Below are 11,611 nucleotides of genomic sequence, written 5' to 3' on the forward strand. Positions count from 1 at the left end.
GATAAATGTTTATTTTAATAATAATAATAATATTAGGGTAAATTATATTCTATACTGAAGACTGCTTAAGCTCAAGAGCTAAGCAGTGGTATTTAAATGTTCATGGGTATTAAAGATGCCAGACTAAGGGTTTAAGGTAAGTTTTCCAGTGTGTATCGTATCTGAAAAAGCATATTTTAGAGTCATTGTGAAATGGTACTGATTTACTTGAATTTTAAAGTTTATGCATATGTTATTATAAGGCCAAGGTCTACACATATGTACCAAGTAACTAAAGTTAACTATAGATGCAAAATTTTAGTGATTTATAGTTTATTTCTTACTTAACTGTGTTTATTTTCAATTCAGCAAATGTTTATTTAGCTGTAGCTATGATCATTGTGTTTTCTGAAATAACTCGTGCAGCTCAAATGTTTCATTTTTAAGAAAAAGATTACTTCATTTTGTAATTTTTTAATCTCTCGATTAATATAATGATTTGGTCATTAAAGTGGTAGGCTTGTTTGCGACTCTCTATTCTCACAAATTGTGTTGATTGAGCCCATATGAAGAGTTTATTAGTCCCACTGGGATAAAATACAATTTTTAAAATATTCTGTATATACAGATTTTATATATCTATAAGGAAGCCTTCACAGGGAAGTAGTGACAGCGGGTTGTACATCTATCTGAATCAGACATAAAGTGAACATCCACTCACTTTAGTGATCTGTAGCCATAAATGCATATTTTTATTCGTCCAATGTTTAATTTCAGGCAACTGCAAGAACAGCAGCGACAGAAGGAACTGGAGAGGGAAAGAATGGAGAGGGAAAGGTTAGAGAGAGAACGACTAGAACGAGAGAGGCTAGAGAGAGAGCGCCTGGAACAAGAGCAGCTGGAGCGACAGCGGCAGGAAAGAGAACACATGGAGCGCCTGGAACGGGAGAGGCTGGAGCGCTTGGAGAGAGAGAGGCAAGACCGAGAGCGAGAGCGAGAGCGCCTGGAGCAGCTGGAGCGCGAGCAAGTGGAGTGGGAGAGAGAGCGCAGAATGTCCAATGCTGGTAAGGAGTCTGCAGACGCATGCGTCTCCTACAGCTGAGCTGGGCCAGGCTCTTGCGCAGTTGTCAACGGTGATAGTTCACATGTGCAGCGCTTGGGAATAAGCAGTACAGTTTGTAGTTAGGAGAAATGCTCAACAATTATTGCTTCAGTGTTTCTTTTATTGCTTAGAAACTAAAAGAAAGCTCTTGGGAACTTTTAGTCTGACGTTTTAATTTTTCTTGGTGCCCTAAAATTCAGCTATAAAGTGTGAACGTGTTTTTATGCAAAGATTTTTTTATAATGCTCTTGGAAGATATTTCCCTTGTGCCGTTGCTTAAAATTATCACATACTTTATTATTATGCTACGTACAGCAAGAAGTTAGATTTCTAGAGGAAAAATTAAAATAGATGAAAATATTCTCTCAAAACATAACTGGTTATTTAAATATTTTCTGGTATGATAAAAAAAATCACAGTTTGATGGAATTTATAGTATCATAGAGGATTATGATATAGTAAGCATTTAAGGTGATTAATATTTATCAAAGAATTTTATTCTTGAGCTACCATCAGAAGCCAGTGTGGGTTCAGTATTGGTTAATTCATTATTCTTAACTGCATAACTGTCTGGAGTTACTGCTAAGGAGATAGAAATGTCCACAAATAAGCACTGAGTTGGGCGTTCTTTTCCCGCTTTAGTAAACATTTTGCCAAGTTTGAAACAACTCAGTTTATTCTGCTGTTTGTAATAATTTTGATGCTGTTTTTAGTGAACTAAGTAATTAATGTTAAGACTGTTACTATCCTTATAGAGGATAAATTATTAATACACATATTTAAGAGAACTTATTTCATCATCTTTCGGGTTTCAAAATGTGCTTACAAGTTAAGTTTTCTCCAGTGGAGACAGTTATCTGCCTAATTCTCTGGTGCTAACTGTAATCCATGTTTATACATTTTGTCTGATTGCTGGTTTTTGTGGCTTCACTAGCTCCCTTTTTCTCTCTCCTTTTTTATCCTGTCTTTTGCCGCTGCTTTCCACCTTATGTCCAGCTCCATCTTCAGACAGCTCCCTGTATAATGCTCCACTTCCTGAGTATTCCAGTTGCCAGCCTCCTTCAGCACCTCCTCCATCATACGCTAAAGTCATCTCAGCTCCGGTGTCAGACGCCACTCCTGATTATGCTGTAGTGACTGCTTTGCCACCTAATTCCACACCCCCTACACCACCACTGCGACACTCTGCGACACGTTTTGCAACATCTCTAGGTTCAGCCTTCCACCCTGTTCTTCCCCATTATGCTACAGTTCCTCGTCCTCTGAACAAAAACTCTCGACCTTCTTCTCCTGTGAACACACCCTCTTCTCAGCCTGCAGCTTCGAAGTCCTGTGCCTGGCCTACTTCCAATTTCTCACCCCTCCCTCCATCTCCTCCAATAATGATTAGCAGCCCCCCTGGCAAAGCTACTGGCCCACGGCCTGTCCTTCCTGTTTGTGTCTCCTCTCCTATGCCCCAAATGCCTCCATCACCAACAGCACCCAATGGGTTGCTAGACTCTGTAACATACCCAGTGTCTCCACCGCCTACCTCAGGGCCAGCAGCGCCACCTCCGCCGCCACCGCCGCCGCCGCCTCCACCACCACCACCACCACCGCCACCGCCGCCGCTGCCTCCCCTCGCCTCACTCTCACACTGTGGATCACAGGCTTCTCCTCCTCCAGGCACCCCTCTTGCCTCAACTCCCTCATCCAAGCCCAGTGTTCTCCCTTCTCCCTCTGCAGCTGCCCCTGCCTCTGTGGAGACCCCTCTAAATCCTGAGCTGGGAGACTCCTCTGCTTCCGAGCCAGGCTTGCAGGCAGCCTCTCAGCCGACCGAGACGCCAGCCCCACAGGGTAAGGCTTCACTACTGCTGCTGACTGCTGGTTATTCAGAGTAGTGCATAGCAACAGCTTTGACTGCCAGAAGAATGGATCCGATGGTTTTAGTAATTGAGCATCTCTATGCCGAAGTACTATCTGGGTTTTATTTAGAAAATTAAAATGAAGGATTTTTTTTAAAAATCCTGGGCCCTAGTTATATATAGGGATTTAGTATGGGAGATGTCCAAATTAACTTAGATTTTTAGATTGTTTGCATTAAATATTGTATTGTAGAAGGTGCTTTCTAATATTTAAGGACCCCAATACTTCTACATTCATTTTAAACTTCATTAGGAGAACTTGACTGTTTCATCCTCCGTGGGGTAAATATGAGATACGTTCCTAGAGACGTGGAGATCTATTTAATAGATAAATCATCCCTGAGTTTTCCCTGGAGCACTTCTGCCCTGAAACCCCTTTTTCATTTTGGCGTATCCTGTATTGAGCTCTCTGTATCAGACCTTTAGAGTGAGTAGCCTCAGGCCCTTTGCAGAAGGTAGAGGTTGCCAGGCTTAGTGTATCCCCCAGAGGATTCTATTGCAAGTGTTGGTTTGAAGGCAAACAGAAGACCCTTGAAGGTTTTCTGCAGACACAAGCCATGAGGCTGGGCAGCAGGGAAGGGGCCATGTAACATTAAGTATAGCCTATGTACGTGAAGATGAAAGAAGTTCTGTAAGAAAGAAGGTACATGGAACCCTTTTTGTTTTTAAGAATAGGATGTAGAGAGGATGCTGAAAACAGATCCATGCTTATAGAAACAATGTTATAATCTGGATTTAAACACACCTCTTGTTAAAAATGAATTTTTTGCTGCTGTCTTACTAATTTTTATAAAAGGTGAATAAAATTCTAGTATGTGCAATTCAGTATCTCTCTGATTGACATCTGGACAAGAGGCGCCACCAGGCTGAAAGGGCTAAATGTCCTCCTGCTGGTGCTCAGAACTCTGCAGGATGGGACAGGTCATCTCATTCCTTCATTGCTCTGTGTGTATGCCTGGTCAAGCCTCAGAAGTGACAGCCACTACCCAGAATGCAAACTCACTCTAGCTCAACGTTTTAGCTTTACAAAAACAAAAACTAGCCCTGTTAAGCCTTAAGTAAATACTTACTAATTTGGTGTTTTGGTTTTAAGTTCTTTACTCTGTGATTTTTTTTTAAATATTTAAATACTTCCTATATACCTATCTTGAGGGCTAAAATAGATTCATATTTAAATTCTTAATTCTCAGTTAGTTTGAGGTTTTACCCGATATCAGTTCATCTTATTTCTTTAGTAATTCTTAACTTGGGCTACATGTAGATTCATCTTAAGATGCCGAAACCTGAGACTCCCTTCTCTGCGGTTTTCATCTTGTCCGTCTGTCATCAGAGACCTTCATCATCGTAGTCAAGTACATTGTCTCAACATCTAAGGCTTAGGGTTATCGTGGGCCTGTTATCTCAGGCAGTACTAACTCTCTCTCTCTCTCTGTGTGTGTGTGTGTGTGTAAAACACTGCATAATTTTCTAAATTTGTACAAACATTTGCCTTCAAATCCCTGGGTGGGGATCATTAGTTTTATTACAAAAAGTTTAATATTAAATGGTTGTATGTGCACTTTGGCTTTCAATTCTAATATCTTTAGTTAAAAACTAATGATAAATTATTTTCTTAAACACAGTGTCTGAGGATAGCATTCTGTATGTCTGCTCATGTAAACTACAGTGACTTAGCTCTGTTGCTGATAACTCTTAACTTCTTTCTCTCAGGCCTTGTCTTGGGATCACCTGCACCTCCACCACCACCCCCCCTCCCATCAGGCCCTGCCTATGCCTCAGCACTTCCTCCTCCCCCTGGACCTCCTCCACCACCTCCACTGCCATCCACCGGGCCTCCTCCACCACCTCCACCACCCCCTCTTCCTAATCAAGTTCCTCCCCCTCCTCCCCCACCTCCCGCCCCTCCCCTCCCCGCATCTGGAATTTTCTCTGGATCCACATCAGAAGACAATCGCCCTTTAACTGGACTTGCAGCTGCGATTGCAGGAGCAAAACTTAGGAAAGTGTCTCGGGTAAATTACCAGTTACTGACCTTTTAATGTGTACTCCTTGTGTCTAAACTAGTGAGATTACTGTGTTGTGCTGCTATGAACACCACATTTAACTTGATTGATTAAAACCAACATAATTTAAAATTTGAGAAATGGTGTAGTGTGAGGAGTTTCTGAGACCCCATCAACCCGAGGCTTATTAGTCAACATTTGACTAACATTTGTCTTTTGTTTTCTTGTGTATATGTCCTATACTACACCTCAGTGTAAATTTGGAGGGAGTAGCTAATGATTTTTACGCCATGTTTTTTTCTAGTTCAAGATCATTTGTTAAATTTAGCTGTAATGTTTGTTTTAATCAGTGACAGTTGCTCAGTTTCTATTACCTTTAAAAACACCGACAGTTTTTCTTTTTTAATCTTTCAGTTTGGTTTATCACATTTTCCCCTTAATATTGGATTTGAATTATATGTTTGGGTTGAGGAAAAACCATGAGAAGGATTTTGTCTTTCTCAGTGTATCGTATGGAGAGATAATGCTCTTTCACCCCATTAGTGGTGATTGTAACTTTGATAGGATTCTCAGTGATATATGAAGTCCATGTTATTTGCTCTATTGGTTCTTCAAATTTAAACAATAGTACTGTTTTGCAATCAATACCAACGTGTTCTTCTGTGTTGAATATGTTGATAAACATTACTATCTACATAGGAAATTACTATGTGTGTGTGTTCTCATTAAGGTGGAGGATGGCTGTTTCCCAAGTGGAGGGAATACTGTGAGTGTGAACTTGGCCTCATCCAAAGCAGATGCTGGTCGTGGGAATGGACCCCTTCCTCTAGGAGGTAGTGGCTTAATGGAAGAAATGAGTGCCCTGCTGGCCAGGAGGTAATAAATTTTATGTAATGGGTATGTCCAGAACCAGACAGATTTTGACAATTTTGTCCTCTTCCCTTTTAGAACAAGAGTAAATAGATGATAGCCAAAGGTAGGTAGGTGATACAAAAGTTTTTAATTAATTTGCCTTTGCAGGAGAAGAATTGCTGAGAAGGGATCAACAATAGAAACAGAACAAAAGGAAGACAGAAGTGTGAGTGAATTTAAAATCTCTCTCGTAAGAGGTGGAACTCAAGCCCAGCTTATTCAGAAACTCATGTGAAGATTACTTAATCTGAACTTAACGTTTGATCTTATATTTTCTTATTTTATTACTATACAAACATTAAAAATGGCTTGAGTGTTATGTATAAAATTGTAATCTCATTCTTAGTGAATTGAGTTGAATATGGGGAGATGTGGGGAAAGTTGAATTTCAAACCTATAAAGTTAATTTGTTCTTATACTCACCTTTAAGGGAGTGGATGAATTCTTAGAAATTTTCTAATAATGTTGGGTTTTTTCAATTTCTTTGTGCTATGTGAGGTTAAAGAATTATATTAAGTCAACAGTTTATACATTACCCTTATGGACCCTGTGCTCATTAGCTATGCCCCCTAGGAGTATACTCTTCATGCTTGCTCCACATTTCAGCTGGGTAAACTTCATCTGTTCTCTGTGTTGTCATTGAACACAAGGGTGTAGTGGTTCTCTGCGCCATGGCCTCCTCCTATAGCGTTGCTCAGACACATCCAGTCAGGTTTCTAGGCTACTAGGACAGGTGCTTAGAGCTTAGTGCTTTGGGAAGGCAGCAGGGAGAAGCCTGAGGGGAAGGTGAGAGAAGGAAGCAGGAGAAGACAGAGTGTAAGGAAGAGACAGGTGGTGGGAGGGGAGTGGCAGAGAGGACATGGGAAGAGAGCCCGGAAACCTAGCCGCAGAGAGCTGTGCTTTCTAGTGAATGTGATGTTAATGTGACTCTTTCTATATATCTAGGAAGATGCAGAGCCTGTAACTTCTAAGGCCCCATCAACAAGTACACCTGGTAAGTTCAGGAGAAAACTATCCCTAAGTGCTAATTTTCTCTAAACAGCCCCCTTTCCTGTGTTTGGATCAAGTGACTGCTTGCTCACTAAAATGTTAAAGTGCTTTGTGTATACTTGAAAGCACTGACCTTTCATCTACCTTTGGTGATCTCATAAATCAATACTTTTCTTCCTGACACTGAAATCTGTTAAAACCTAGCACTTTTGTTCATGCTGTCTAGGCAGATACCATAATATGAGAGAGAGTGTGTGTGTGTGTGTGTGTGTGTGTGTGTGTGTCTTCTTTGTGTTAATGGACTTGAGAATATTCATTATAGGGAGCTATTTTAAACAGTTCTTAAAAGTAGAAAATGAAGTGAGCATGTTAGGTAGCATTACAGTGTATTTCAAAACTGTCTCAATTGAAGAAGCTAACACTCCCTTTCTGTGCAGCCATTGACTACTTGTAGCTCTTTGTCTAAGGGTTGGGCTACATGGAATTTTCTGTGTCTGTGTTGGCATATTAGCTGGAGTCATCACTGTGCTGGTCTTATTCAAGCAACCGTGTTATTGTGATTTCATGGGTACAGCTTCCCTGTCATGTCTAGGGGATGCTCTCTTGTAAATGTAACATTTATTTGCCAGATGTAATTGTTGTCTCAGAAGGTTACTGCTGAGTAAGTTCACCCTTCCTAATTCTTTCTGAACTCTGGCTAGCTGGTTCAACTCAGCTGTTCTGGCTCAAAACTTCTGTCCAAGTTAACTGATTCAGACTGGCTTCTTTTGGCTTCTTACCGAACCACTCTTCTTGGCCTCAAACTATCTCTGGCAATTTGTTCTAATATTCTGGCTTCTTCTCATTCTCTAGCTCATTCTGTCTTTACCTACAACCTGTCTCTGCAAAACTGTCCCGATAAAACTGAACCCCCGCCGTCTCTCTGTCTGTCTGTCTATCTATCTATCTATCTATCTATCTATCTATCTATGTATCTGCACTGCTTTCCTAAGTCTCCTTTCTTTCCTATGCTATTCTTGTGAGATGTGGATGTATCCTATCTCTGACTGAAGACAGCAACAGTGTATTCACATATATAAAATAAATAAAAATTCAGTGGTTTGTAATCCCCATATAAAATCAGGACCTCATTCAAAAAGATTCAGAGGTTCTTTTGTTTGTTTGTTTGTTTGTTTCATTCAATTCTTAAAATTGACATTGTGTAAAGCATTTAATGAGCCAAAAATGAGGAAAGTATTAAAAACCCTTGAGCACAAAAACTCATGAGATGTTAACTGGGAATGACCTGTCGAATCTGGGCTGTCCTTGGAGAAATGGTGTTGCACTATGCATTGTAGAGTATTTGGCTTGGCTGAAGCTAGGAAGTGAGCATGTCTTGAGCAGAGGTGTGGTGTTAAAGCTGAGTAAGAAGAAACTAAGAAATAATAAGTTGACTTAACCTGTCTAGAACTTGCATTTGAGGATTCTTGGGAAAATGAGTTGAAACAAATGTTAGGAGACTGTTACGAAGTGACCAGTAGTAGATTTAGGCTTTATCTTACAAACATTCTCGTTAACATATAAGTCATCTGAAACTTTGGGAGCACTTTAAAATGGCCCTTGTTGGCTTTGTAATGTGGAACTGGGGAAGACTGGGAGGGAAAACAGTTGGGAAATCTGCTTGAACCAGTGTGTTTTCAAACTGCTTACAGGTAACCAAGCCTCTAAACTAGTCCTGTAGTATAGCTGTGCTCCTCAGAGAAGAGACATCCTATGCCCTGCTTCCACAGGGCTGAGTAACTCTTCCTCACAACCAGAGGGCCCTTTAAGATAAACAAAGAGATTAATAGCTTCTCCCTAATCGAGAAAGGACCTCAATCCTCTGTTAAAGTGCTTTGTACCACATCTACCAATTTGTTAACTATTGACACCCTTCTGTCTACATCATCTCTGATAACAGTGTCTCAGTGGTCCCGCCCATACCCTCCTGCTATCTTTCCCGTCCCCTATTACTTAGGTTACTGTGGTGGTTGTATTTTTTTATTCTGACCATCTTAAACCTGCTCTGTTTTTTGTTTGTTTTTGATGTTTTCTTGCTAGCTCTGGAACCTGCCATTCCTATGTTCACTGACAGAATGCCTTAGCTATTCCAACAAAAAAGGAAAACAAAATGATGATAAAGTACAGGAGGATCAGTGGCAGCCTCACGGCTCTCCCCTCAGGTGCCTAGCAGTAGCAATTTAGGGCCCGAAATGGCTTCAGAGGAGGTTAGATTTAGTTTTGCATGTGTTTTGAAGAGACTATAAACCTCCTCCTGAGTGAAATTGTGCAGAAGCCACATGAGGGGAGACATTAGAAGATGAAACAAACTTACTTATATAAAACTATACAGCGACATTTTGTGACCTGAATATAGACTTGATTTGAATGGGACTCAAATGCTATTCCCCTGTGAAAAAGATTCACTTTTGATTTTCTCAAGTTATCCAGTCAGGTCAATGATACATAGCATCAGTGAATCAACCAAACTAGAAAATCACAGTATAAAGCACCCTAGATAGCACATCACTAGACAGTGTCTCCTAAGTCCTGAGAATTGACTGATTTTTGACATTTATTTGGAGCTGTTTTCTCCAAGAGAGCAGTTTGGACTTCTGTGAGCCGTTGAACAGAAACACATCACAGATTATATTTTTATTTACTGTTGGCACAAAAAAGTTTAATACATTCGAATTTATTAGAATCTAGTATAAACTATACTAATTTTATCATGCTTGTTATCATTATAGAACTGTAATACTTAGATTTTATAATATACAGGTTTTTTAAGGAAACTACTAATTTCTTTTTTCTATCCCCCCGCCCCCGGCTTTCTGTTGTTGTTTGGGGATTTTGTTTTTGTGTAGCCTTAGGTGTCCTAGAGCTCACTCTGTAGACCAGGCTAGCCTCAAAAACTCAGAGATCCACCTGCCTCTGCCTCCTGAGTTCTAGGTTTAAAGGTGTGCACCATCACCATCTAGCTTTGTTTTGATTTTTTTTATTTTTTATTTTTTTAGACAAAGTCTTGACTGCCTTGATATGAAGACCATGCTAGCCGCACACTCATAGAGCTCTGCCTTTCGCATTTCTGCTTCAAGTTCTACAATAATACAATTTAGAATCCTCACTGTTTAGAGTTTTTTGTTTTTCAGTTTTTGTTTTGTTTTTTGGTACTACCACTGTGTACATAGAGTGATGGTACTTTAATGTGTTGTTTTGTAATGATTCTGGAAGGTTCTGAGACTTGCCTAATCACACTAGTTTCTTATTTTTGAAGAACCAACCAGAAAACCTTGGGAGAGAACAAACACAATGAACGGCAGTAAGTCACCTGTCATCTCCAGGTATTGACTTTCTTTTCTATATTTTATGTTACACGTGTGTCTAAAAAGAAGCTAACACAGGTTGTACAGAGAACAAGAGCACCTTATCCATAGATTGAACAGCTAATGAGATCGAGATGTTTTTGCTACTCCTGCTTATCTGATAAATTTCAAGGATACATTTGTTAATCACATTGACTGATTGATATTTTAGGATAGTTTCATCACTTCTAATTTATTTTTTAAAATTCAAATTAAAAGGAAAAACAGTGCACCAAATATTAAAATACACCTATTACTGAGACTTCACAAGTAGTTATATGTCTTATGGCTTTGCATCTATATATTTTTTTCTCTTACTGGTTTGAAAGAAACTTGCAAGTAAATGGTGTTTTGCCCTAAATACTTTTTGACAATTCCCAAAGAACCAAGGACATCTCTGACATAACCAGAGTAGAATTACTGCCCCTCAGTAATTTAATACTGAACAATAATGAAAATCTGATAAAGTATTGAACAGTGATGCCCCTAAATTAGTCCCTACATAGTTTTAAAAATTGAATATTAGAAGAAATCTTTATCCTTTATGTTGAAAATTAGCTAGATATTATAGAGAATGCAAGAGAGCAAAAATAAATTTGCTGTATCTTAGACAAATCTTCTAAGTGTGGACTAGAGAAATGGCTTAGTGGTTGTTCCACCAGATTCAGGTTCAATTCCTAGCATCCATATGGCAGCTAACAACCATTTGTAATTCCAGTTCCTGGAGGATCAAATGCTGTTTACTGGTCTATGAAGACACTGTGTACCCATGCAGGCAAAACACTCATTTGCATATTATTTAAAAAAAATAATTGCCAGGCAGTGGTGGCGCACGCCTTTAATCCCAACACTTGGGAGACAGAGGCAGGCAGATTTCTGAATTCGAGGCCAGCCTGGTCTACAGAGTGAGTCCCAGGATAGCCAGGGCTATACAGAGAAACTCTGTCTCGAAAAACCAAAAAATATAAATAAATAAATAAATAAATAAATAAATAAATAAATAAAATAAATAATCAATTAATCTAGATGTGGTGGTACACACTTCTTACTCCTAGCATTCATGAGACAGGCAAGTAGATGCCCAACCTAGACTATATAAGTGAGCCCTGTTTCAAAAAATTAAGTCAATTGATAATTAATAAAATATCCAAAAATATTTAAAACCAACATTTCTAATCACAGTCAAGTTAGAAAAGGTAGACTTTCTGACTAGGTAGTCAAGAGACTGTGTCTCAAAAAAATACAGAGAGCAGCTGAGAAAAACCCCTGTTGTCAACCTCTGGCCTACACACACACACACACACACACACACACACACACACACACACACACACACAC

General features: G+C 39.5%; 1 protein-coding gene across 1 annotated transcript in view; it reads left to right on the top strand.

Moving 5' to 3' along the window:
- The window catches only part of Enah (ENAH actin regulator), a 114,802-nt gene that overhangs the window by 94,977 nt on the left and 8,214 nt on the right, over positions 1-11,611 (top strand). The window contains exons 7-13 of the mRNA XM_028789299.1: positions 757-1,043; positions 2,078-2,917; positions 4,696-4,997; positions 5,719-5,864; positions 6,009-6,066; positions 6,846-6,894; positions 10,186-10,252. Of these exons, the coding sequence (XP_028645132.1) occupies positions 757-1,043; positions 2,078-2,917; positions 4,696-4,997; positions 5,719-5,864; positions 6,009-6,066; positions 6,846-6,894; positions 10,186-10,252 (1,749 nt within the window). The remainder of the gene's footprint in view (positions 1-756; positions 1,044-2,077; positions 2,918-4,695; positions 4,998-5,718; positions 5,865-6,008; positions 6,067-6,845; positions 6,895-10,185; positions 10,253-11,611) is intronic.

Source organism: Grammomys surdaster, unplaced genomic scaffold (genome assembly GCF_004785775.1).
Source record: "Grammomys surdaster isolate TR1022 unplaced genomic scaffold, NIH_TR_1.0 125808, whole genome shotgun sequence".
Taxonomy (NCBI): Eukaryota; Metazoa; Chordata; class Mammalia; order Rodentia; family Muridae; genus Grammomys; species Grammomys surdaster.